Source organism: Peromyscus eremicus, chromosome 8b, assembly GCF_949786415.1.
Source record: "Peromyscus eremicus chromosome 8b, PerEre_H2_v1, whole genome shotgun sequence".
In the NCBI taxonomy this organism is placed as follows: Eukaryota; Metazoa; Chordata; class Mammalia; order Rodentia; family Cricetidae; genus Peromyscus; species Peromyscus eremicus.
In genome coordinates this window covers 29,366,256-29,393,855 of record NC_081424.1, presented here as the reverse complement: position 1 = coordinate 29,393,855, position 27,600 = coordinate 29,366,256, and the positions used below count along the sequence as shown (strand labels likewise).

The 27,600-nt window shown below is 36.7% G+C and overlaps 1 protein-coding gene across 1 annotated transcript in view; it reads right to left on the bottom strand.

The window, feature by feature from the left end:
* The window catches only part of Lama2 (laminin subunit alpha 2), a 581,125-nt gene that overhangs the window by 254,995 nt on the left and 298,530 nt on the right, over positions 1 to 27,600 (bottom strand). Inside the window, exons 13-14 of the mRNA XM_059272617.1 lie at positions 1,601 to 1,702; positions 34 to 245 (exon numbers count right to left, since the gene is read on the bottom strand). Of these exons, the coding sequence (XP_059128600.1) occupies positions 34 to 245; positions 1,601 to 1,702 (314 nt within the window). The remainder of the gene's footprint in view (positions 1 to 33; positions 246 to 1,600; positions 1,703 to 27,600) is intronic.

Below are 27,600 nucleotides of genomic sequence, written 5' to 3'. Positions count from 1 at the left end.
ATGAACATTGGGAGATGGAGTTCTAGATCTTACCTGAAGATGGCATCCATCCCCAAGTTGTATGTGATTTGTATGAGGACTCTCTCCAAATTCGCCAGCACGGTCATAAAATCTTTTCTACTGACTGGTAAGTTTGTTCCATGGATGGTAAAGGATTCTTCTTTGAGTGGTAACTCCTCAGTGTGTTCTTCAGTTGGATCTAAATACACCTCCTTATAGGCTGTGCTGATTCTCAAGTTATTTCCCTAAAGGGAGGCAAAAAAAGAAAGTATACATAGATAAAATTGCAAGAAATTTACAAAATTTATAAAAGTTATCTGAATTTGGATTCTCTACTCCAGATTATCCTCAGGAAGGTTTTAACTTAAGGTTGGCTTTCCCCATCATTTAGCATACTTTGATGTACAAGAATCAAATACAAACCAATGTGAAGATCAGCCTTCATCTCATATACTACAAAACCTACCATTATGAGTTTTGCATGGACTTGCTTTCTCCATCAACTAAAATAATAGATATCATATATATATGATATGTAACTATATATATATTATATGTAACTATATATATATTATATGTAACTATATATATATATATATATAGTTACAAATAGTTTGGTTTTCTACAAGCATGCAAATATCCTGTATTTATGGCAGAGATAAGAATTACAGGACATTAGGCAAGGAAGTTTAATTAATATATAAGTTAAAATATTTCTGACTTCTATGTAAGGAAAGATCTGCACAGTGATGTTCAAAGTAGGAGAACATCATCATAAAAATCATTTAGGTTTGCTTAGGACATTCAAGTTACCTTTGTTCATTTAACATTTAATGACACATCATCTCTCAACCTTCACGCTTAAGAGAACTCCCTTTATCTTCAAGGAATTCCAAGATACTCACACAGTTTTGTGTTTATATGAAGTCTAAACCACTCCATTTTGTTCTGGAAGAAATTGGTTCTGAGGGAGCAATGCTGCCATTCTGTCATTGACCCATAAGCAAGGGAGATTTGAGGCAAGAACAGAGCCTAGAGCTCAATGAATACCTTCTATTTGGAACCACTAACATACATGCATGTGTGTGCCTATGGGTATATGTATGTGACTACAAGGGGGCTTTTCCACTATGGCAGTGCAAGGAAGTAAGACAGGGCTCTAAGCCCATTACTGCACCCAGCATTTAGAATTGTGCATGGTCTTCTAGTTCCCAATGGCAGTTTCTCTTGTATATTTTCTTCCTAAAGCAAGATTTTCAAGTCAAGGCTTACCAACGGCTCAACAAGTAAGTTACTTTCCCCCTTTCCCTTTGAAGACATAAACAAAAAAATCAAACCATGAAATTTACGATATAATGTATTACATAAATTAGTATTGACCTAAACACATGGATCATATAACTTTATAAGTGCAGAAAAATGATCATGTTTTAACTTTCAGTTTCAAAATGTTTCTAAATGGTCTCCTTTGTCATCAGAACCCATTCTGGACTTTTTTTAAACATGGTTCAGTGTCAGCCAATCAATTAAAACAGTGTGAGTTACCTCAAGTGACATGAAGATATTATATGGTTGCACAGTGACATGCTTATTTTGGTACCTGTAAGATAATCATCAGCTGAAGGATTTTTTCTGTGTCTTCTTCCTCTTCTTCGAGGTCATATGAGATGGTAAATGTCAATTGTCCTCCTACAGCTGGGAGCTAGAAGAGAAGAGATGCATGATCATTTCAGCATAGGAGATGGTTTATGGAACCATCTTTTATGTACTATTTTAAAACCCTTTTATTGTTCTAGAGGGCAATATTTGGAAATAGCAGCAATAACTGGAGTACGGAGTGGAAACAATAGACATTTCTGTAAAAGTTACCTTTATGTGAACCTTTGTCCATCAACAGCAAGCTTGAGATAAATATAAATTCATTGTTTACTTCCCCAGTAATGTAGGCTTCATAAAATAGCATAGATTCTATGTAACCAATCACAGATTTCCCTATCATCTTCTTAGTCCATAGTTTGAGTTTTAGAATCCCCCAACAGAAGGATCAGTGTCAAACTGGACAGTTTCTATCCATCCCTATGTTTACTTACACTCTGTGATTCTGAATACATTCAACAAAGACATTCTTCCATTTGAAAAGCACTTTACATAGACCATGAGCTAAGCTGAGAAACATTATTGGTCAAAGAAAAATAAAGGTTAGCTGCAAAATTTATATGTAAATTCAATCAGAACTGCCCGAGAAGGTTTACTTTTGCTTATGTAATCAAGTAAGATAGTTTGGATGAATGTTATTACCCCTTTTTCATTAAGCAAATTTCATTTCTTCTAACATATGCTTGATGCTTACATTTTCTGACATTGACATTAACCTCGTAAAATATATTTTTCTACTAGAACACAAGATCATTTTATAGGGCAGGAATCAAAATTTGATCCGTGAGTGACAGAATCAATGCAAATGTTGGAGCCCCTTAAAAATTCCATGCCAGAACTGTAAACAAAGACATTCTTAGAACAAAGCTGATGATTTGTATTCTGCTGTTAGCTTTGTGCTGACATGCAGAGCCCAGTTTCTCTGACCTGGGCTCTCTGTGTGTCCTTTCGTGGCAGACCTTGACCAGAAGGCACTTCCTGGGAAGGCAGTGGATGGAGGAGAAAGAGCCCTGATCTCTTGGAAATGTCCCATAGGGGCCACGCAGAGCTTGCTATGGCTCATTAAACAGGATTTTACATTGCAGCTCAGCATTGGCTTAGAAGAGCTCATTACATGGTGCTCTGGAGGGACTGAAATTCAGAAAACATTTATTCCGTTGCTCCTCTGAGAAATGTGCTACTCTAATGTCTTTTCATATATAAAATAATACATATCTGTCTAAACAATAACACTTGGCATTATTATAAGTAATGGGGGATGAATCTGTATACCAAGGTTTTGGCTCTTTTAGAATGAGCATTGAACTTTTCACATAGCCAGCTCACTCAAATCAGCTAGACATCAGTAAGAGGCTAAAAAGGCTGCAACTGATTTTTATTAACATCTCAAAGAAAACTGAATTATTTAGTGTTTTCTAAATAAATAAAGATATACAATAGGAGGTAGACATTAAATATCCCAATTTAGAACTTAGGCATAGACTGAGGTAATGGGAATTTGGACTTTAGCATGTGAATTTTAGGGTGATGCAACTGAACCCAGAGTTGTATGCTGGGGGATGTCTCTCTGTATGTTGTGAATATGTATGGTTCCAATTAGATAATGAGGCAGGCAGGAAAATCCAAGGAGAGAGATAGGAAAGAGAAAGGCAGTTTAGGGAGACGCCATCCCACCATCCAGGGAGCAGCATGTAATAGCACACAGGTAATGCCACGGAACACATGGCAACATATAGATTAATAGAAATGGGCTGAGTTTAGTTACAAGAGCTAGCTAGCAAGAAGTTTGAACCATAGGCCATGGCCATACAGTTTGTAATTAATACAAGCCTCTGTATATTTACTTAAGTCTGAGCAGCTGCAGAATTGCGGGACTGGGCAGGATCAGAGAAAACTTTTGACTACGTTTGGCTGTCCAATGTGTTGGCTGGACTTTCTACCTAAAACTTGAGAGAACTTAAAGAGATATTCTAAAATTGAGCTAAGAACAGCTTCCTACTTCATGTCTCATACAGGCCAAGATATAGAGATGCCAAGGAACAGAGACACTGGGTATTTGAGCTTGAGCTCAGCATGGCGAACTCCTACAACAGGTGGACAGAGGTGTCTCCAAGTTATGCAGTACACTACATGTTGGATTTAGCCTTTACTCATACAGTAAAAAAGGGTTTATGGGCCAGCTGCACACTACGTGATGGCAGCATGGACTGGAGAGTGGATGGGATAAGTGTGCCTCTCCTGGGTAACTCTGCCACTTTGGGAAGCTGAGGGGGGGGGTGGAGTCAGCAGCCAGAGTTGTCACTTTCATCCTAGCCATGCAGCTTAACAATTTAAAAATTTCTCCTGGTCAGAAAAGGACTGTAGATTCACAATAAGACATTTTCAGAGGGAATAAATCTTTAACTGGCTTACAGTGTATATAACAATATACATAGGCTTGGAGGAGAGAATAAAATGAGTATAGATAGTTATATAAAGAAATACATAGTTTAAAAAATAAAATCTTTAAAGATTCAGCTACCAAGTGGAGAAGGAGTTTCCCATTGGAAGGCAAAACACCATTCTATTCCAGGATGTAGTTCAAGGTTAAACCCTGCATTTTCCAGACTTCAGTTTCACACCATTAAGACAAGAACATTGCAGACAGCTCTTTCCCATGAGTATCTGCTTGAATTCTACCTTCATTGGAAAGAAACAGCTTGCTTGTAAGCAACTTAACTTCCATGCAATGTGTGACTCTTGTCTAGCATGAAAACATGGTTGAACAGAGCCAGAGATCTTTCCACTCATGAATGGAAAGGACTGAATGTAATCCACAAAACTGACTTTACCAACAAAGTATTGGGTATGGGGTTGTGCCTGTGTGTGTTTCACTAAGTTTAAACAAATATGAATTGAGGGAGTGTGGGATGGGGCACATATTGAGGACACTTCACCTGGAAAGCAAATTCTTCTCTGGAAATAAGCTAGGAATATTTGGATCTCTGATGTCAGATTATCATCAGTGTTATCCCACTAAATGGAGTGTAAAACCTAATATTTGCCTCTGCTTACCAGAGCAAATATTTCAAGAGGAATATAGTAAAATGAAATGTGTAAAAGATTTTGTAATAATGAGCTGGATAAATTAAACATAGCTGTCTGCTTCCATTTAGTACCACATGCAGAACAAAGGCAGATAGATATGATAGGATGAAAAGGTAGATTATTAAATCTACTTTCAAACTAAAAAAAGCAATTATCACTGTTAAATAATTAACATTGGTATGGATTCTTCTGTATTGACACAAATTTAAGGTTATTTTGTTGGACTGTATATATGTTTCTACTTCTGTTTAAGATATTTTTATATATTGATACAAATTTAAGGTTATTTTTGTCAGACTATATAAATGTTTCTACTATCCTTTAAGATATTTTTGTATATTGTTACAAATTTTAGGTTATTGTCCTTATACTGTAATCTCTTTCTAATTTTGCTTAAGGTATTACCTATATAGCTCATACCTATAAAGCTTGTTTATTTATGCAATCCAAAGTTGTAGTCCTTAAAAGCAATATAAGGTGATAAAGAAATACAGGTTTATAGTCACCAGTAATTATCAAACTTATAGTCATGTTAGTTAGGTTTTCTAAGTATATAGAGATTCATTTCAAATAGATAGGCAATGTTCAAACATTTCAAGATCTACAGAAAATGGCATTTAAAATGTTTTAAAAATTTAGACTTTTCTTGACATGAGACATGTCTGCTCCTGGGGGCACCAATCTACTTTTAAAGAGGATGATGAGCACTGAAGACACCCCATATGGAGTTTGTTTTCTTTGTAGCACAAGCTGGCCTATAGGGCAAGAAACTGCCCTTTTCTCAACTGCTGACAGTAAGTATGCTGTAAAATCTGGACAAGCAGGACACAAAGAAAAGCAACTTCCAAACTTTGTCAAGACAGGGTAGAATAGTCCTTTAAAATTTCCTGCTTCTGAACAAGGTCTCTCAGATATTGTAAAGCTGTAGGCCAAAGATAGATTCTCCAGCATTGCAGAGGAACCTTGGGTGACTGTCCAGGTCTTTGATGGAGTTAAAGACCAGACAGTTTTAGTTCTCCTGAATCTTAGCTAAAGACATTAGTTACAAAACTTTGGATTCTTCAGGAAAGAACAGCTTTTGGAGTAAGCTCTATAAATTTGCCAATTTACTTATGGTCTGGCCATTTAGAATTTATTTCTTACTTGATAATTTGTTCTTGTTGTATGTAGCTTCATTTTTGTTTAGGTTATTACCTTTTCTTTCTTTTCAACAATACTTGATAGTAAATATTATTGTATATAGTTTTATTTTGTTAGGATTAGAACCATTCCTTCTTAATCAGACGAAAAGAGGGAAATGTTATGGGAATTCTGTCACCTGTCTTCTAGCCAATTGAAAGGAGCATTTGGGTCCAAGAGTCAGGGTTTTCTTTGGGATTGGACGTGATCCAAATATAAGGTGGGGTCAAGGGATGCACAGCCCTTTTGGAATGAGGAATGAGCAGTCACTGTGAACAGCCAAGCAGCTGTTGACCTGGTTCAGATTCCTTCTTCTTTCTTGTGATAATTGTGCATGGATTTTGCTTGTTAATAAATGGTAAAGTAACCTTTTGACTTCCTTTTCATCATTTCTAGATTCTGAAGACTTAGCAACTAAAATTCTGAAAAGTTATTCCTTCCTCCTATACACATATTTACAGTGCATGTGTTCAATCTGTTCACTGAGTTGTAAGATCCCATTGTGGTTTTTCATATGTTTATGACATAGAAGAAGATACACTGCTTTTTCAAGGATTGTAAAGTATTAGAACAAAATAAGGCAGATGGTATTAAGTGACAGAAGATGCAGGATAAACAAAGGAGAATTATGAACATGTTCCCTTCCAGCATATAGAAAATTGGCTAGGAGCTAAGGTTGCCAAAAAGAGATGATGATACATTTGAGAATCATTGGTTTAGAATGCAAGAGACCTCATGTATAGAGTTTCTATAAGAAGCAGGCTGGATCTACAGCATTCATACCATTATTGCACCAATGGGCATTTCCAGACATAGCTGTATCTCATAGAGTTTTAAGCTAGGTAAGAGTGATGATCACTTTCCCCCTCTGGCAGCCTACATAGCACTGTTCTAAAGCTATGAAAGCTAGCCAGTAAGCATGATCCACTTCAGTACCAGCTGGATTTCTCCATGTTTTATGATTCAAGTTATGGTGTCTTCAACAAAAGAGTCTTACCATCAAGTTCAGTAGGATAACTAAGAGAAATGGCAATGACCTGTAGTGATTAGGAGTGTGTGGGACCCCACTGGCCATCAACTAAAAAAGATGTCCCAGTAGCTGTAGTGTGTAGTAGGAACATTGTTATCCTATTACATGATAACTCCATTTAAGTTCTTTTGTATATGTGTGTGGATATATCTTAAGATGTTTCTACAGTTCTAAAAGGCCTCACAAAGCTAGAAATATATCTACCATGGTCCACGCTATACTGCTCTTGGGCATCTACCCAAAGCATTTATATCCTACTATAGAGATACTGGCTCATCCATGTTCATTGCTGATCTATTCACAATACCCCCTAAATAGATAACAACTTAGATATCTATCACTTTGTAAATATTATTCTGCTCTTATGAAAAAGAAAATTATAAAACTGGTAGGTGGATGGATGAAACCAGAAATAATTACTCTGAGTAAAGTAACCCAGACACAGAAAACAAATATCATCTGTTTTCTTCAATATGTGGCTGGTAGCTTTGAATCTTCAGATATGTGTTATTCATTTTAAATACCCCAAAAAAGTTATAAAAATAGTAAGAGGTCATGGGGAGTATAGTGGGCTTTCAAAGGAGGGGAGATATAATGGAGTGATATAAAAGGGTGTTACTGTAACAGGAAGGACAAGCGAAATGGGGTGGAGGAGGAAAAGCAGGTAGAGAAGGAACAATTTGGGGGAATAATTGACACTAAAGGCCTTTGCAAGTGTTAAAGTTTCTTAAAACACACACACATAAAAAGAAATGCTGAAAATTCTTAAGCATTATTCTCCAGCTATTTACATTTTGTTTTTTGAGAACTTTGTATTTAGTCTTTGCCCCCATTTTTAATTGAGATGCTTTTTTTGCTTCATGATGTTTAGTGTGTTCAGTTCTCTGTATAATCTAAACTAAATACTAACCATCCATCAGGTGTATAGCTGGTAGAGATTACTATGGGAGTAACCAATCACTTTCTGAATGTATTTAAGGTCTATTTATTGAGATGGATCCCAGACCTGGCACCATTATCTGGGCTAAGAACATGAGACTAGATAGGTCATAGGCCATATGTAGAACCCACTACTATTATTCTGCTAAATGGGCATAGTATTAAAACAACTCCTAATGACGTATCAGAGAAGCCTCCTCCCCCCACAGTAGATGGTAGTTAACACAGAGACCCACAAGTAGTCAACACACAGAGTAAGAAACTAGAGGCTGGGCAGTGGTGGCGCACGCCTTTAATCCCAGCACTCGGGAGGCAGAGGCAGGCAGATCTCTGTGAGTTCGAGGCCAGCCTGGTCTCCAAAGTGAGTTCCAGGAAAGGCGCAAAGCTACACAGAGAAACACTGTCTCGAAAAAACAAAAAAAACAACAAAAAAAAAAGAAACCAGAATATTCAGCCCTAAATGGGACATCTGTATCATACCCCTTTCCCCAAAGCTCAGAGATCATTGTGGAAGAAGAGGCAGGAACATTTTCAAAACCAGATGTGGTGGATGACTTCAAGGAAACAGTATGTTCTGAGAGAAGAGGGCAGTTGCACATACAAATTTACAACAGTTGTGACAACATGTACAAGACCTGTGCAAGCTGAAGCCAGATAAAATCCTCAGCATAGAGGTGGTGATGTGAGAACTAGGTCCCATTTCTAGCTGAGGAAATTTTGGCAATTAGTGTCTGCTGGAAAAGGGACAATTAGTTTTTTTAAGGGTGCCATTGATCGGTTGTATATTGACCACATTCTAGAGCAGCTCCCAGTACCCAGGTGTATTTAGCCAACAAAAACTGGACTCATGGTTCCCCTCCCCCATCAAAGAGGACACAGAATTGTGTCTAGGGAAGTGAGGGTATCTTCTGAAGTGCTGGGATATGAATGTGATCAAAATACATTGTGTAATATTTTTAAGGCTTAATAGATATTATTTTAAAGAAGACTGGAGGTTGTGTTCTTCCTGACTGCAGAAATAGATTCCTCCTCCCTTGTTTTCTACCTGCCTGTTTTTCCTCCTTCTCTATTTCTTTTCTTCATTCTTTTGATCCATTTGATCCATTACTTTCTTATTTTCATAACCAACACAGAGTTTCCACAGTATTTTCTTTCACGGTATCTCTTGTCATTTCATTTATTAGAACTGGAAGAGGCAAATTCTAACTTCGGGATCTCCCCTTTCAACATCACTGCTACAATCAATCCAATCTGGTAATTTTATATTTCTCAATATCTGGTGGCATCTAAGCTTTGAAAGTACGAAGTAGTGGTGAACACGCCATCTGTGACCAGAACAAGAACAGAGCTCTAGGGCTGATGACCAATGTCAGTTCCTCAATGTGACCATCAGAGAGGGAATCACCAGATTCCTGCAGTACACAGGCTCACCACACTAAATTTATTCTGCTTGAAATTCACTGTGTTTCACCAGACTTTTACTGATTGTACTCTATTCAATGTTTCATTTTGATAATTATAAGAGACACTCAATTTCATGTTTTGATTGGCAAGGAGGAGAAAATAATTGTGAAAGACTATAAAGAAGGACTGGAAGGATAGTGTGAGTGTCCCATGGACATATGGGTGAATTTATGGTCCTCTATGGACACATTCTTCAATACATTTTCTGTTCCACCTCACAACCAAGACCATATTATATGGTTCATATACTCATCTATAATTCAACTCAAATGGGGTTACAAAAATTTTGCCAAATCACAATACTTTTGGCTATAATTGAAAACCACACTATCAGTGGTTCTCCTGTAAGAAGAAAACCAGTAGATATATTTTAACGTACAACAAACCGATTAGCATTTCTTTTCCTCGTATATAGACTCAGTTGAGGACTCTTGAAAAATATCAATGACCTGTGAACATATTACTTGTACACTGTCTAGAAGATGAGCAATAGTTAAAATAAAAGAAAGCATCCTGTACAGTGAATTAATACTTACTCTTCCATTAAAGTTCCCTGATTCAGAGAATTATCCTTATTTTGTGTCACACACTGATAAGATCTTGGGCTGAGCAGAATCTTAACAACTGCAAGCATAGCAGCCAACTTCACAGAACCATTCTGTGCTCTGTGGCTCAGACTCAAAGCAAGGTCTTTGCAACAGCTGTTCACTTTCCATCTACTTAAGTTTGGATGGAACATTCCACTGACACTCTTGCTATGGGCTAGATTAATTTATATGCAAAAATCCTGCCTGTACAAAATACATGTAATACATAATTAAACATTGATCTAATCAAATAAACCATAAAATATAGTTTTATATATACATAGTTTTTTTTTTCCTGACTAGGGTTTAAATTTTTTTTTCAAGATCTCTGTCAAGAAAATTGTAACTGTGTGCTCATGACACACAACACTGACGCTGGTTAAAACAACAGGGTGCATTTTAATCCAAGTTCCATTAAGTTAAAAATAAATAGACTTACTGTAACATAAATGACAAATGAGAAATAACAAGATGTACAATCCTTTAAAAATGTCATGGAAATATTGGAGAGAGAGATAGAGAGAGATAGAGATAGATAGATAGAGATAGAGAGAGAGAGAGAGAGAGAGAGAGAGAGAGAGAGAGAGAGAGAGAGAGAATTGTTATTCTTTCAAAGAACTTTAATCTCCCTCTCTCACTGTTTAGGGAATTTTGTCTCATAAGGATATTTATTACCTTTGACAGTTTGTGGCTATCGTTCAGCTATCCCTTGCTTTATTACCAGAAGAGAAACAAGAGTGAAGACTTTTTCTCTCATCTGTGGGGATCCTCAATGTTTGCACCTTTGGTAACCCTGAACACAGTCTACCATGATGTTTTTCAGTTAATTTTGGTTTACATTATTCAGATGAAGGTGTTTTGAAAGAGTAGTTAATATTTTTTTTGCAAAAGCAGAAGTGAGACTACTAGACAGAATATTTTGATTAGATTCTAAACGTCACTGATATGCTACTATTTCATTTCTTCTCCTCCTTTGTTCATGGATGCTGCAGATTCTTTATTGAGGCAGTAGAAGTTGGTTGTGAATTTTAGAAGATAAGAATCCCAGAGGTTCAGAGGGTACTAAGTCATACTCCAGAGAAGGATCAACAGGCCAATAAAAGACATTCAAGTGTCTTCTTCCAGAATACACGGGCGGACTTGTGTCAGTGGTCTGATAAGTCTGTTAATATCAGAGTCTTATATAAATCACACAGAGGTCAAGCTAATTCCTGAAGTTTTAGCTTTCCAGTTTTGGATTCAGACTCTGCCTGTATGTTATGTGTGACTCTTGGGAAAGTTATTTATGCTTTTAGAGGTTCAGTTATTTTTCACTAACATGACCTGAATTGTCCTTCCCTTAAAAGCTCATTTTGACTTAAAAAAAATGAGAAAATACACATATAGTCCTCCACTTGGCACCATGCACATAGTAAATGAATATTTTTGACCATACCATTGTAGTAAGTATCATCTTCCCAATTAAAATTCTACAAAGAGCTCTCATTTAAGCCCTAGTGGCAAAAATATTTATTTCACGATTCTAAATGCTTTAAGAAAATCATAGGATTTTTGGGAGATCACAGTGATGGAGGACTCAGCTCTTACAACATGTCTTGATGTTTCCCTGTGGTACTTCGCTAAAACATTTCACAGACAGTAGACCCTGCATAAATATCTGCTGAATTTTAATAGCATTCATAACCATCTCTCATTTCAATGTATTATATATGGAGAGAGCATAAAGAGCAAGAAAAAGTTAGGCTACCTCAGAGAGAGTGTGCAGTTGTTTTTTAAAATGTCTCTGTTGGTCTCTCTATTCCTATAAGTCCTAAAAACAAACCAAAGCAAATATATCCATCTAACATTTCAGCAGTTTTCGCCTACTGTACTGCTGACTGGCAAACCATAAATGCATTAGTCTTAAAGGAAGGAACTTTTACCATTTAGAAAGTTTAATTGGCAGTTGAAGAGGAAAAAAATCAATATTTAAGCCATTTAGACATTCACACGTATAAATCAACTTTATGCTATTCTGTTTCGCCAGTTTCTATGTGGTAGGATAATAATGTAAATCTCAGTACCCAATACATATTTTATAAGTTGTAAATACATCTGCAGTATGTTGTGATCTGTGGGCAAGCCACATAACCCCTGAATTAAAAAGATAGCAAGGACACAGACTGAAGGAAGTGGAGATACACCTGCACTCGTAGCTAGTCAGAGCACATCCGGCACCCCATGATCAGTTCCTGACACCACCATTTAAGAGGGTAGTTGACAAATTAGAGTTCATCCGAAGAGGTGTGACCAGGGTGCTGATAGCTTCTAGAGCTGAACGAGGGGTTTAGAATGGTAACTCCAGTACTTAACAGGAAAAGATAAGACTTTAAAAAGCTGTTTTCCTGGAACATTCGAGGGTTTATCATGTGTGATAGACAGGAAAATTGTGATTTATTATGTGAACGTAGAACCTGTATCAGAAAATGTCATGGGAGGAGTGTCTTTTTAATCCTGCATAAAATTAACCCCTGACATCTAGAATTGTCTGAAATGCAGTGAAGTAGTGTGTGAGCTCTTCACTATGTCTCTGCAGGTGCAGGAACAGGTCTGTCTGTCTGGGATGTGGAGAAAGTCTCCTGCATCAGCTGAATGGTCGGACTAGAACTGGTAACTTGGTATGATTTGCAATTTCATCCTGACAGCTTTGCAGTTAATGCATTAATGGTAGATTGCTTAAACATTACATGGAAATCATTTGTAAGGTCTAATGTAAAGCACCAGAATAGTAATTAGATTTATGCACATCTTCTCTACAATTGTAGAGCTAAACCACATGCAGGGCAGAGGGACAGATACACACATATGCATACAAATAAGTAAACAAGATATATAAAAATGTTAAGATCAACTCCCTCTCTACAGGTAGTCCATATATTGGGAAAATTAATTTAACCTGAAGTTAAAAAAAATGTTTGTACCTAAAGGATGAGAATATTTACCTTCAAGTTTTTGGTTTCTTTCTGAAGCAAAAAAATCTATGCCAGGAACGTGTGTAAAACGTATTCTTTATGTTCGATATGAGATATAGAATTTATTTAAACATTATCACTTTTGTGCTTTTGCTTGTACTAGGAATTCAATTAAAATAAATTTGTGAATTTCAAGTGTATAAAGCATAAAATATTATTTTTAGCACTAAGACATATTGTTTCTATTGGTGAGAGATTGCTAAGGCATCATTTTTCACCTATTAGGCTGATAAAGGCTAAATTTTTAATAATATGTCCTATTAGTGACTTTTGGGTAAAGAATGTATAAAATATGGAGGATCAACTGAGGAGTAAATATTTAAGGCAGAAAAACTTTGAAAATACTCTCATGTCCATCAGTATGGATCTCTCATAGACATAAAATGATGCTGACGAACGGGATGGTTAAATGATGTCCTGACAAAGTGACACTCACTGAACCACAGTTTTGCAAAATTTAATCTATTTAATCCTCAAAACAGTATATACATGGCCTTGTGCGATGGGAATGTTATTGCTGATGTTTTTTTCATCTCAAACATTGGGAACCATTAGTTTGGAATGATGACACTACCTGTTCAAGCCTATGACGTTAGTGGGTGGTGAAACCAGGATTTGAAGTCTCACAGACTAACATAAGCATCAATGATGACCATTTATTCCAAGTGTTAAGCAAATAGGACATTCATTCATTCAATTAAAGTAAATGAAGCTTTGGTATTCTTTCAAATTGTATTAAATAAAAATAAACTATAACATTATAATAAAATGTGTATGCCATTCAGTAATTACTATGAAAGGGTTTTAGATATATAATGAATATGTATGTTTTAATATATATGAAGTTATAGATAAATATAAGTATTAAACTAACTCTAAAATAAATGATTGTTATTATTTTGATATCATTTATTCTTTAATTAATGTTATCAGATAAAATAAGTCTCCCCAAAAATATTAAGAAAAATAAATCGGTGTTCTTATCTAGAATGTGTGAAAAAAGTAAAATATTTGTGAATCTTCAGTACCTGCAGAATGTCCTTGTTTTCCAATCAAAACGTAGCTGTTATACAGAATATTTTCAAAGTGCATTTAGAAATCAGAAAAAGTTTCTGTATGGCTGGCACAGACAATGTGAGGGAAGGCATCCCTGAAAATAGCACTGTTTACTTGGCTGTTATTTAAAAAAAATAAATTACTTGTTTCTGAACACATACACAAAAAAACAAAATATAGAATATAAACTCAAGAATGGCAGTGGTGGCGCACGCCTTTAATCTCAGCACTCTGGAGGCAGTGGCAGGCAGATCCCTACGAGTTCCAGGTCAGCATGGTCTACAGAGTGAGATTCATGATAGTCATGGCTCTACAGAGAAAGCCTGTCTCAAAAAAAAGAATTACACCCAAACAAAAGAATATGAATGTAAAAAGAGCAGATATGATGCCCCTGTTTGAGTATTTCTCAGAGCTATGGCTTGGAACATTTATTAGTTTGTTTGTTTATTTATTTATTAGTGCAATGAGCTTTAGAATCATCATCTTTCATGTATAAATTTCAAAAATTTTCCTATTTGCTTTGAGATTTGCTTAGTATGTTTGGGAAGTACATGTATGCATATTTTTAAAGAAGGGTATTTTTTTAATATTTGAAAAATTTACCTATGCATTTAATACGTTTTGGGCACATCCACCCATACTCCCACTCATATCCACCCACCCATCATTATTCCCTCTCATTTTTTCATGTTTTTTTTTTTAATCCACTGACTCTATTTAGTATTGTCAACACATACGTGGGTGTAGGGCCATGGGTAGCCAACCAGGGACCCCTAAAGAAATCTGACTCCTTCACCCCATAGCCACCAATTCCTAATAGCTTCTCTAGAAGGGATGGGACTTCATAACTCTTCCCCATCCATGCTGGGATTTGGGCTGGTTTGGTCTTGCATAGGTACAATTTCACTGTTTGACACCTTTAATTATACTTAAACTAGCTGACATGGAATTTAAATTTTCATAAATAGAGACTTTATGCTCCTTAGATCATACAACTTCAGTGTATCTCAAGACCTCTTGCTTAACTGGAAACTTCTGCATCATGCAGAACTCACTGCTTTCCAGTGAATGTATTACATAGTGCTTTAGACTTGTCTTCATTTCATTCCCTTTTATTTTCTCTAAGTAACATATTAGCATAAAAAGGTTTTCAGCAACAGCCCTTGGGAGAAAGAAGCAGGAGGATTTCTGTAAGTTTAGGGCCAGGTATGAGTACACATTGAGACTCTGTCTAAAAAAAACAAAACAAACAGTCTTGTCAGGATCTGCATATTTATTACATGTATACTTCTAAGTAGTTCAGACTATGTCATCCCTAAGTAAAAGGAGAAAGAAGAGGAAGACAAGGAGAAGGAAAGGAATGAGAAAAAATAATGCAGAAGGAAGAGAACGGGGACAAAGAGCAAGAAGGAAAACAATGGCCAATTTCCAAGTAAAGCTGAGCATTTGCTGTAAGATGTATGAATAAGTTCGGGATTTTTCCCTATGTTGCTTAATTCCCATAAACTATAGGTACCCTCTGAGAACAAAGGGAGTGCAACAGTGTTCTTTACTGTTTTCTAACAAAACAGAGTTTCTGACACACAAAAGCAGACAGACCCTCAGGGCACTCCGAAGCTCCTGCTGAGAGTTCAAAGTGGGCCAGCAAAGCCCCTCTATCAATCACAACATGAAATGCACTTTCTCACACTCTCATGGGGGTACAAATGTTTGTGCAGCTTGGGAAACTTGTTTTCTCCACACTCTTTCACATCAGCGCAGCAACTGCCTACCTTGGTAGGGGGCCACCTTCATGTGTCCTGTGAACTTTCACCTACTGCCTTAGACTTTGCAGCATATACTTGCTTTTATATAGAGTTTCTTTTTTTTTTCTTTTACATTTCTCATTTCAAAATGAAAATCCTTTCTACACAGGCCAGATGTTTCTCCACTTAGAAGAAGGCAAGTCATTTCACATCATAAATACTGAATCACATCTCAAGGTCACAGTCAAAAGCTTTTATGTCTCATTAAATGTCAGGCTTCTCATCAATTTCCCTCATTGAGCTCCATTTAGATCTTGGGATGTGAAAATGCACGGGCCTGGGGTGATTAGTAAGAAGGCTTCCAGGGCCACTAGCGACTAATATAAAACATTTCCAATTACATGTGCAGCACTTCACCTACTTGTTTCAACAAAGTGCATGACAGCAGCAAACACGTCCATGACTCAAATTCAAGGAGCTTTCTGGTCCATGTAACAGTAATTTGTCTCATGGAAGGAGAAGAAACAAGATGCCTCTATAAGTTAATCCATAACCTGACTACTGAGATACAAAAATATTCACCTTTAACTTTTTCCCAACTCAAACCAATTTAAGCCACTTACTCATGTAATTCTCAGAAATGGCCGTTACAATTCTGATGTAGTAAAAAAACAAAACAAAATTTAAAAAAATTCTTAAATTCACTAAAGTCAGCAAAAGCAAAGCAATATTCATTCACCTTGGTCTGATCATCAGTTTTCATGCATTCAGGGATAAATGAGTGGTATTTTGATAACACGAACAACCTTCCAGTGTTTCATAATCTACAACCTAATTTCCAAATGTAATCATACATCATCAGGTAAACAAAATCAAATGATTTTATTCATATCCTCATTTGTCAAAGCATCTTAGATTATTTTTTTAAACATGAAGTGTTTATTCTAACAAAAAGAAAGCATGATATGGAGAAGATACATAATCAGCTAAAGGCAAATTGCAAATACTGGCAGAGAGTCTCCGTCTTGGGCTTCATTCAGTCTCTCATGTTTATATGTGATCATATATAATTGTTTGGCTTGTTGAGGTTTTTTTTGCTTTATTTTGTTATATTTGTTTTAAAACATGGTCGCACATTCTTTGCCATCCATCCTGGTGAGTGTCACTGAAGTCTTTGCTTCCTGGCCCAAGTCTGTAGTGGGTATTGATTGCTTTGATGAATGAAATCCTGTAGATATGGTATTTTGAGACTTCCAAAGAAAAGTTACAAAGATGACTGAGCTTGCACCTTGCCTTAAGAGTATACTTTTCTTTGAAGCCCAACAAACAAAATTAAACCACCCAAAGCCATCATGTATTAAGGAAGCCTGAGTCACATCTACAAATCATGTGTGGGAGAACTAATGGTCCCCTCAAACAAGCATACATTGTGCTTTTATAGTCCAAGCATAGATAGGTAAGTTAAAAGATATCCAACATTTAGCTCACCTATGGCTGTTCAAGTGTGCCAAGATGAGACACAAGATGTCATGGAGCAAGATACACCATCTCTGCAATGACCTGTCAAATCCTTGCTGGAAACATGGAACAAATTCAAACAGTTGTCTTGCACTCCCAATTTCAAGGTGTTCTGGTACTCCAGATATACTTAAATACTTTGTATTTTCAGTTGTTTTCTACATGATGTTGAGTACAATAATATATTTGAAAAGTTCAGCTACTACCATTTAAAAACTATGAGGGTCAAATGGCCTTCCTTTCGTTAGCATTTATACAGAACCTATAATACTTCCTCTGATATCTGTTATTTTTAAAGGACAAAATAGAGTAGTTTTGTGCTATTGTTTTTAGAGGTTCAAGTTTTTGTTTTTTAAATCATGTAATTTATTTAGTTAAAATAAAAATGTCTGCAGCATATCTGTCCAGGCACTTCTGGGTTTTAGAGTCTCCACTGAGAAATTAGATGCCAGAAAAGACTACTATATCCAGCAAAACTTACAATTACCACAGATGGAGATAATAAGCTATTCTATGATAAAGCCTAATTTAATCAATATCATTCACAAATTCAGCCCTAGAGAAGGTACTAGAAGGAAAACTCCAACCTAACTATACCCATGGAAACAGAAAAAAATTAATAATCTCACACCAGCAAAATCAAAAGAAGGGAAGCACACACACAAACACCACTGCCACCATCACCATCACCATCAACACCAACAACAACAACAATAAAATACAGGAATCAACAATCCTTGACCATTGATATCTTTCAATATCAATGGTCTCAATCCCTCAATAAAAAGACAGTAACAAAATGAATGAAAAAATAGGATCCATCCTATTGCTGCATCCAAGAAACACACCTCAGCATCAAGGATAGATATTACCTCAGGGTAAAGGGTTGGAAAAAAGTATTCTAAGCAACTGGATGCAAGAAGCAAGCTGGTATAGCCATTTTAATATCTAACAAAATAGACTTCAAACCAAAACTAAGCCAAAGAGATAGGGAAGGATACTACATACACATCAAAGGAAAAATCCATCAAGATGACATTTCAATTCTTAACACCTATACCCGAACACAAGGGCAACCATGTTTGTAAAAGAAACACCACTACAGTTTAAATCACACACCAACCCTCATACACTGATAGTGGGAGACTTCAATGCCCACTCTCACCAATGGACAGGTAATCCTGACAAAAATTAAACAGAAAAATACTGGAACTAACAGATGTTATAAACCAAATGGACCTAGCAGGTATTTACAGAACATTTTACACAAACACAAAAGAATATACCTTCTTCTCAGCACCTCATAGAACTTTCTCAAAAACTCACTACATACTTAGATATGAAGCAAGGCTCAACAGATACAAGAAAACTGAAAGAACACTGTGCATCCTATCAGACTACTATGGATTAAAGCTGGATATCAAAACAGAAACAACAGTAAGCTTACAAACTCATGGAAACTGAACAACTCTCTACTGAATGAAAAATGGGCCAAGACAGAAATAAATAAGAAATTAAAGACTTCCTAGAATCCAACAATAATGAATACATGGTATACCCAAACTTATGGGACACAATGAAAGCAGTGCTAATAGGAAAGTTCGTAGCAGTAGGTGCCTACATAAAGAAATGAAAGATCTAGTAGAAGCAACTTAACTACTCTAGAACAAAAAGAAGTAATCATAATCAAGAGGAGCAGGTGGCAAGAAATAATCAAACTCAAGGCTGAGATCAATAAAATAGAAACAAAGAGAAAAAATACAAAAAAAAATCAATGAAACAAAAAGTTGATTCTTTGACAAAATCAACAAGATAGACAAACCATTACCCAAACTAACTAAAACACAGAGAGACACTATACAAATTAACAAAATCAGAAAAAGAGGGGGAGACAAAACAACAGACACTGAGGACATCCAGAGACTCATAATATATACTTCAAAACCCTGTGCTCCACCAAACTAGAAAATCTAAAGGAAATGGATAATTTGCTTAGTAGTTACCCTTAAAAAGTTGAATCAAGATCAGATAAACAATATAAATAGATCTACGACCTGTGGTGAAATAGAAGCAATAATTAAAAGTCTCCCAAACAAACAAAAAGCCCAGGAACAGAAGGTTTTAGCACAGAAACCTACTAAACTTTCAAAGAAGAGTTAACACCAATACTCCTCAAATTATTCCACAAAATAAAAACAGAAGGAACATTGCTATTTTATAAGGCCACAGTCACCCTTATACCAACACCACATAAAAACTCAACAAAGAAAGAGAATTACAGAACAATTTCCCTTATGAACATAGATTAAAAAAAATACTCAATAAAATACTTATAAACTAAATCCAAGAACACATTAAAAAGATCATACAAAATGATCAATAGACTTCATCTCAGAGATGCAGAGATGGTTCAATATATGAAAATCAATAAATAAAATCTACCATATAAACAAACTGAAAGAAAAAAAACACATGATCATCTCATTACAGGAAGGAAAGACCTTTGACAAAAATCTAACACCATTCATGATGAAAGTCCTGGAGTGACTAGGGAGATAAGGGATATACCTAAACATAATAAAGGCAATGTAGTGCAAGCTTATAGTCAACATAAATTTAAACAGAGGGAAACTTAAAGCAATTTCACTAAAATCAGGAAGAAGATAAGATTGTCCACTCTCTCCATATCTAATCAATAGAGTTTCAGAAGGCTTAGCTATTGCAGTAAGACAACTGAAGGAGATTAAGGGGATACAAATTAGAAAGGGAGAAGCAAAGATATCCTTATTTGAAGATATATGATAGTATACATAAGTGGCCTAAAACTTCTACCAGGTAACTCCTACAGCTGATAGACACCTTCAGCAAAGTGGATGGATACAAGATTAACTCATGAAAATCAGAAGCCCTCTTATATACAAATTACAAACAGCCTGTGAAAGAAATAAGGAAAACAGCACCTTTCACAGTAGCCTTAAATAATATAAAATATCTTGAGGTAACTCTAACCAAGTAAGTGAAAGACTTGTATAATAAAAACTTCAAGTCTTTGAAGAAAGAAATGGAAGAAGATACCAGAAGATGGAAAGATCTATAATGCTTATGGTTCGGTAGGATTAATAAAAATGGCCATCCTACCAAAAGCCATCTACAGATTCAATAGCAATCCCCATCTAAATTCCAACACTAGTTTTCATAGACTTTCAAAGGACAAATCTCAACTTCATATGGGAAAACAAAATATCCAGGGTAGCTAAAACTATCCTGAACAATAAATAACTGCTGCAGGTCTCACCATTGCCTATTTCAAGTTGTACTACAGAGCTATAGTAATAAAAACCACATAGTATTGTCATAAAAACAGACATGTTAATCGACGGAATTGAATTGAAGATCCAGACATAAATCCACTCACATATGGACAATTGATTTTTTATAAAGAAGCCAGAAATACGCACTGAAAAAAAAAAATAGCATCTTCAACAAATGATGCTGGTCAAACTGGATGTCGGCATGTAGAAGAATGCAAATAGATTCATACTTATCACCTTTCCCAAAACTCAAGTCTAAGCAGAGCAAAGACCTCAACATGAAACCAGTTACACTGAAACTGATAGAAGAGAAAGTGGAGAATAGACTTGAATACGTCGGCACAGGAGATGACTTTCTGACCAGCATACTAATATTGCAGGCACTAAGTTCAACAACTAATAAATGGGATCTCATGAAACTGAAAAGCTTCTGTAAGCAAAGGACACTGTCAATCAGACAAAGCAACAGCTCACAGAATGGGGAAAGATTTTTAGCAACTACACGTCTGATAAAGGATGAATATCCAAAATATATAAGGAACTCAAAGTCCAGTTATCAGGAAAACAAATAACCCAAAGCGTATAGATAAAAAAGGATAATTCTCAATAGAGGAAATTCAAATGGCTGAGAAACACTCGAAAAAATGTTCAACATACTTAGCCATCAAGGAAATAGAAATCAAAACTACTTTATGAGTCCATCTTACACTTGTCAGACTGTCTAAGATGAATAACACAAGTGGTAGCCAACACAAGTTGGCAAGGATGTAGAAAAAGGGGAACACTCTTCCACTGCCGGTGGGGGTGTAAACTTGTACAGACACTATGGAAATCAATATGACAGTTCATCTAAAAGTTGGGAATCAATCTACCTCAAGGTCCAGCAATACATCTCTTGGTCATATACCTAAAGGATGCTCCATTCTACCTAAAGGACATTTGCTCAACCATGTTTATTGAGGCTTTATTCACAATAGCCAGATACTGAAACCAACCTAGATGTCCCTCAACAGAAGAATGGATAAAGATAATGTTATACAACAGAGTATTACTCCATGGCTTAAAAAAATGACATCATTAAATTTGCAGGCAAATGTATGGGTCTAGAAAAAAATCATCCTAAGTGAGATAACCCAGACACAGATAGATAAATATGGTATATATTCACTTCTAAGTGGCTATTAGCCATTAAGTAAATTATAACCAAGCTACAAACAGTAGAGCCAGGGAGATTAGGTAAAGAGGAGGGATATAGGGTGAATGCATGGATCTCTATGGGAGGGGGAAATGGAACAGATTTTATGGGAAGACTGTGGGCAGGTGGGATCAGGTGTGGGGGAGATGGAATGGAGTGAGAGAGTACAAGCCGAGACATTTCTGGGTTGGAGGGTGGTGTGGAAACCCAGCACAGCTCCTGGAATCTATGAAGGTGATCCTAATGAAGACTGTATGGGGGTTATTAAGTCTCAATGGTCCTCTCTTGTGTCCAGGCAAAGTTTCCAGTGGTAGGACAGGGTTCCATTAAATTGAGTTGTTGGCCAAGTGGGTCCCATGGAAATCCCCAAACAACCCAGGCTGTTGCTAAGACAGAGGGTTATTCTCTGCAAACTGACAATGGGCCCAATTATTGAAGACAACACCCACACAACTCATTGAACATGCAGAAGTCAAGCTGGTACCTAAATTGAGCCTTCACCCCTATGTTCTAGTCTCATTGGTGTGGAAAGGAACCCTGCCGGCTACCAAAAGAGAATCTATACACCAACCCAGCCACAAAATCTTTGACCTGCAAATATTGACACAGAAAGTGTGGGAATAGCCAATCAATGTCTGATTTGACTTAAAGCCCTCCCCATGAGAAAGAACCCATCCCAGCACTGCTTAAGTAACCAAGAACCAGAGACTAGATAGCCCAGAGACGAACAGTAAAACCAAACACTATAGAGTATCAAAAAATGACCTGTAATGATATTCTGCTACACTCATAGATCAGTGCCATGCAGGCTCCACAGCCATTGATCCAACTCTCATGATTTCCCACTAGTTTGGTTTGCTTGTCTCTGCAGGTTTCCCCATCATGATCCTGATGCACTTTTAGCAATACACTTTAAAGTTAGCAGTAAGAGTTCAAATTAAGAAAGGAAAGAATCATCTAGGGAAGGTATTTTTGATGCAAGGTAAGTTATATAATAAATGTTTGGCAAATTAATGCCAGAATAGATATTTTCAGAGCTGCATTATATTAAACTAATGAGAACTACAGAAATGTCAATGTGCATCTTACTCATTAAGCAGAACATTTATCATATTAGTAACTTCTCTAATAGCTTATTTTATATATGTGGCATTTAAGAAACTCCAATCATTTGTCTGGGTCAAAAAAATCCTATTGTAATTTTTGTTATTGTCAGGTAATCCAATAAGTATAGTGTTATATTTGGGTGGATGATAGCTCACCCCTGTTCTAAGACATACAACCTATGGAGACAGTAAAGAGAGTTGATTGCTTCTATTTTGCCACAAGTCATAAAAATCATGAATCCTGTATTTTATATTATGATTAAAGTATAGAAAAGCCTTGTGGTTCTGCCAATGAATGGGGAGGGTAGATATAGAAAGTCTGCTCTTTGGGAGAGGTACTGGCTATGTGCTGCAAGTGAAATGATAGAGCCAGAGCACTGAGTTTTTAGATCATCCTAAAATGTCATCATCATTTACTCACTAAGGGTTAACCAAGGGAAAACCAAATGCAAAATTCTGAACACACTAACAGCACCATAATTGGTAAGAATGTATTATTTGTTCACAAACTATGCACTGAAGTACCCAAAGATTACTTTGAGTTCAGTGGGTTATAGGTTTCTCAATCTCTTTGACTTTCTTGCTTATAATGCACACAAACATCTAATAAGGAAGATAAATCTAGAATGATGTGATAACTGAGGTTTGATAAAAGGTTTGTCCCTTTAACATTTCAGAAATATATCCAAGGTTTTACTTCCAACTTTTTTCGAGCCACACATTTACTAGAATAATTAATCGAGTTTATTGCATTTTATTTGCTCAAACTTAGAGCCTTAATTTACAGTACAGAGATGAATTCAGACTGCCATCCTGTCCTGTTATGCTTTCAATGTGAAATGCCTCCCAACAGGTTCATGTGCTTGAACACTCAGTCATGAACTGGTGGCGCTGTTTTGGGAGATTGTGAAAACTTCAGCGCTGTGGTATAGCTATTAAAAGTGGGTCGCTGGAGACAGGCCATGGGGGTGATACCCATTTCTGGTTCCATCCAAACTCCTCTCTCCTGATCCATCAAGGTGAAAGAAGCTGTTGCTGCAGGCTCTTCCTGCTACTCTAATCAACCCCCGCTAAAATGCCTTTCCTACCTCTGAAATCATAAACTAGAGAAAATTCTTCCTCTTTAACATGCTTCTGCCGTATATTTATTTTACCAATGTGACCAGAAAAATAACTAATGTGTTTAGCTTCACAGATACATTGGGTTAATGACCAGTTTCACATGAGTGGTTAACTTACTGCATATTTAAATCACATTCCATGAGATTGAGTAAATAGCACAAAAACACATATACAATAAGCAGTGGACCTGTTAATATTAACTTAAATTGATAATACCTAATTTTGAAAATACAGACTAGACTGAAACTATTCATAAAATGTGCTCATCAGAATAAATATTTTGCTTCTTTAATAAAAGATTTCATAAAAATAAAAAATGTAACTAAACCTAGACTGAAATATTGTATCAATATAAAATACATGGAAGAAAAAATAACTGTTTCACAATTTATTTTTTATATTATCTCCCTTCCTTTGTTATATTTTAAGCATTTGGACTCTGCAAAAAAAAAAAAAAAAAAAAAAAAAAAAAAAAAAAAAAAACGAGAACTCAGAAAAATGAGAACAAGGTGACCTCCTCCGGTGGGACTGCACATATTGTTACGGTAAATGAGTCACTTTGGAGCTTCTGTCTATGCATGCATAGTGTCAGGGAGACAGCAGTGAAGTGGCTAAATATTTTGAATTAAGTACTTGTGGATTATCTCAGTGTAAGAAGAAGGTTTTTACATGATATATACATATCCTGGCCTCTCACCACTATGTGCATACATCAAGTCCCCTTCACATCTCCAAAGCCAGTCTGCTCATATTCCTCACCAAAATTCCTCCACTAGGCCAGCGGTACACACCTTAAATGACAGATACTCGGGAGACTACTTGTGAGACAGGCAGATCACAAGTTCAAAGGTAGCCTAGGCTACACAGTAAGCTCCTGGTCAGCTTGGGCTACGTCTGAAAACTTGTCACAAAAAAGTGTCAGTACTCAATGTTCATAGTAAGCCTACAGTTTCAGAAAAGGCTGTGCATTTTTTTATTTTAATATTTATTTTTATTTCATTTGCATTGGTGTTTTGCCTGCAGGTATTTCTGTATGAGAGCATTGGGTCTCCTGGAACTGGAGTTACAGACAGTTGTGAGCTGCCATGTGGGTGCTGGGAATTGAACCTGGGTCCTCTGGAAGAGCAGTCAGTGATTTTAACCACTGAGCCATCTCTCCAGCCAGGCTCATTTCTTTAAATAAATAAATTTATTTGTTTGTTTATTTATTTATTTAAAAGAGTTGGAGACAGCCCTGTTCTCACTGTTAGGAGTCTCACAAGAGGACCAAGCTACACAACTGTAACATACGTGCAGAGTGAGAAGGCTGCTCTTAACCTGTAGGGTCTAAAACTTTACAGCCAAATGTGGGGAAACGGGCCAACCTGTAATCTGTCACACAGTATTTGTGATGAATGTTTTTCTTTCATTATTTAATGCTCAGTTTTTTCTCATTTGAAATAAGGCTCCAGAGAGTTTTCTGAGGCCTCAACTGTTCGGGAGAGGGGGGAAAAGGAAGACACGTTCCTTCTCCATTTCTTTCATCCCACTATTTTACTGTTTCTTCCTAGCCTTGTGCACAAAATGCTTCCTAACTCCTTCTACCCAGAGAAGGCATCTATACAGTGTTAGCACCCATACGTCATCACAGGCCTTCCTTATAGTATCGGTGTCCCATTGCTATCTAAGGAACTTAGCAGCTATCTAAAGAACTAAGCAACGTAAGCATATCGCATCACATCCCCATAGGTGAGATTCCATAGGTGGGTCCTCCCCCACCCCCAGTGAATGTGACTAAAATTGTTCCTGCAGAATACGGCTTCTCTGTAGCCTCCCAGGGTAAAGCTGTGTCCTCGCCTGTGCCAAGGTTGAAAGAGTCCAGCTGTTGTGGCTGTGTTACTGAGGTTCCCATGGACATGCTGGCTGGGTGCCAGCGTCCATTCCCAGATTCTGAAAAAGGTCCACACTCCAAGGCTCCTGTGCTTCTCTCTCTGCAAGGCCAACAAGTCTTTTTTCATCCTTCAACTCTCACCTCCTTATCTCTCCAATGTGACTATTCTGAAGCTCTTTGCTCTTCCTCTTGTGCTTCTAATGCCTTGTGTGATTAGATTGTGCCCACCGACTTCATCTAAGATAATCATTCACCTCAAGGTCATTCAGGAGTTAAGGCTATCATTCAGCCAATGAAGTGCCTGCCTACCAAGCCATGCACAAAGCCCTGTGCCGAACCTCAACACGGCAGAAATCCAGGAGTACAAGTCTGTAATCCTTGCACTAGGGAGGTAGAGACTAGAAATTCAAGGTCATCTGAATCCTCATAGTGAATCTGAGGCCACTGGAAGCCTTATGAGAGCTTTTCTCAACCAACAAAGAAAAATCAAGGTACCTTAAATGAATCACATTTACAAAGTACAGTTTTTGGTTTTGTGTTATTTTTGAGACAGGTTTTCTCTCTGTAGCCCTGGCATCCGGAAACTCTCTGTAGACCAGGTTAGCCTCAAACTGTAATCCATCTGCCTCTGCTTCCTGAGTGCTAGAATTAAAGACATGTGCCACCATACCCAGCTACAAAACACATTTAATCATATTTGGTAACATATTCACAGGGTTGAAATATTAAGATCCTGGTATTTTTTTTTTAGTAGACTGTCATTTATCCTACCAAATCTATCAATAGCAATTTAAATAAATATCATTCTAGATCTATATAAATCAGTGGTTTTCAACTTGTGGATTGTGACCCTGTGGGTCGCATATTTGGATATCATATATGTACCTAATGATTACTAACAGTAGCAGCATTACAGTTATGAAGTAGCAATGAAATAATTTTATGGTTGTGGGTCACAACAACATGAAGAACTATATTAGAGGGTCACAGAATTAGGAAGGTTGAGAACCACTGATAAAAATAAATGCCCATGAGGTGCTCACTGGCTAGGAGTTCTGTAAACGTACCTAGAATTCCAGTTTAGAGTCGGGTCCTGCGATGATAATTTTGAAATAAGGTATTATAACTTTCGGAAGAGGCTTTGTTGTAAGATATTAGATGGCTGCAGAGCTCTCAGGGAGTAATAGAATTTAGCAGATTAAATCATAATATGCAGAAAAGGAAGGCTCACTGAAAATTCTGACAGGCTTCTAGTAACAGAGCGGAAGCCCAGGCAGACACTACTGTAATAGGAACATATATACCTTTCCAGCAAATGTCATCCTGCTGATTTTCAAGCAGGGAGAAGCTGAGATCAACTCAGAATATAAATCATGTCAAAAGTAAGAGTTAAACACCAAAATAAATTCAGTCAAATTTCAAGTGACTTTGCTAAGCTCAGCACGTATTGACAAAAACTAGGAGCATATTGTCTACCTGCTCTGCCAAACTAAAAGCATGTCTTTGCTAGACAGATAGCTACATTTTCAGGGTTATTGAGCTGAAAAGAAAGAACATTACAAAATAAAGTTTTAATCAAGGTGAAATGTTTGTGGAACTCCACATAGGTACTGAGGGTATGCCAAAAACAACTGTATAAAGGCAAAACATAACTATGCATTTATAAACAAATGTCCCTAATATCTAATGACATGCTATTTCAGAAGTTGACATTTTTCTTTAAG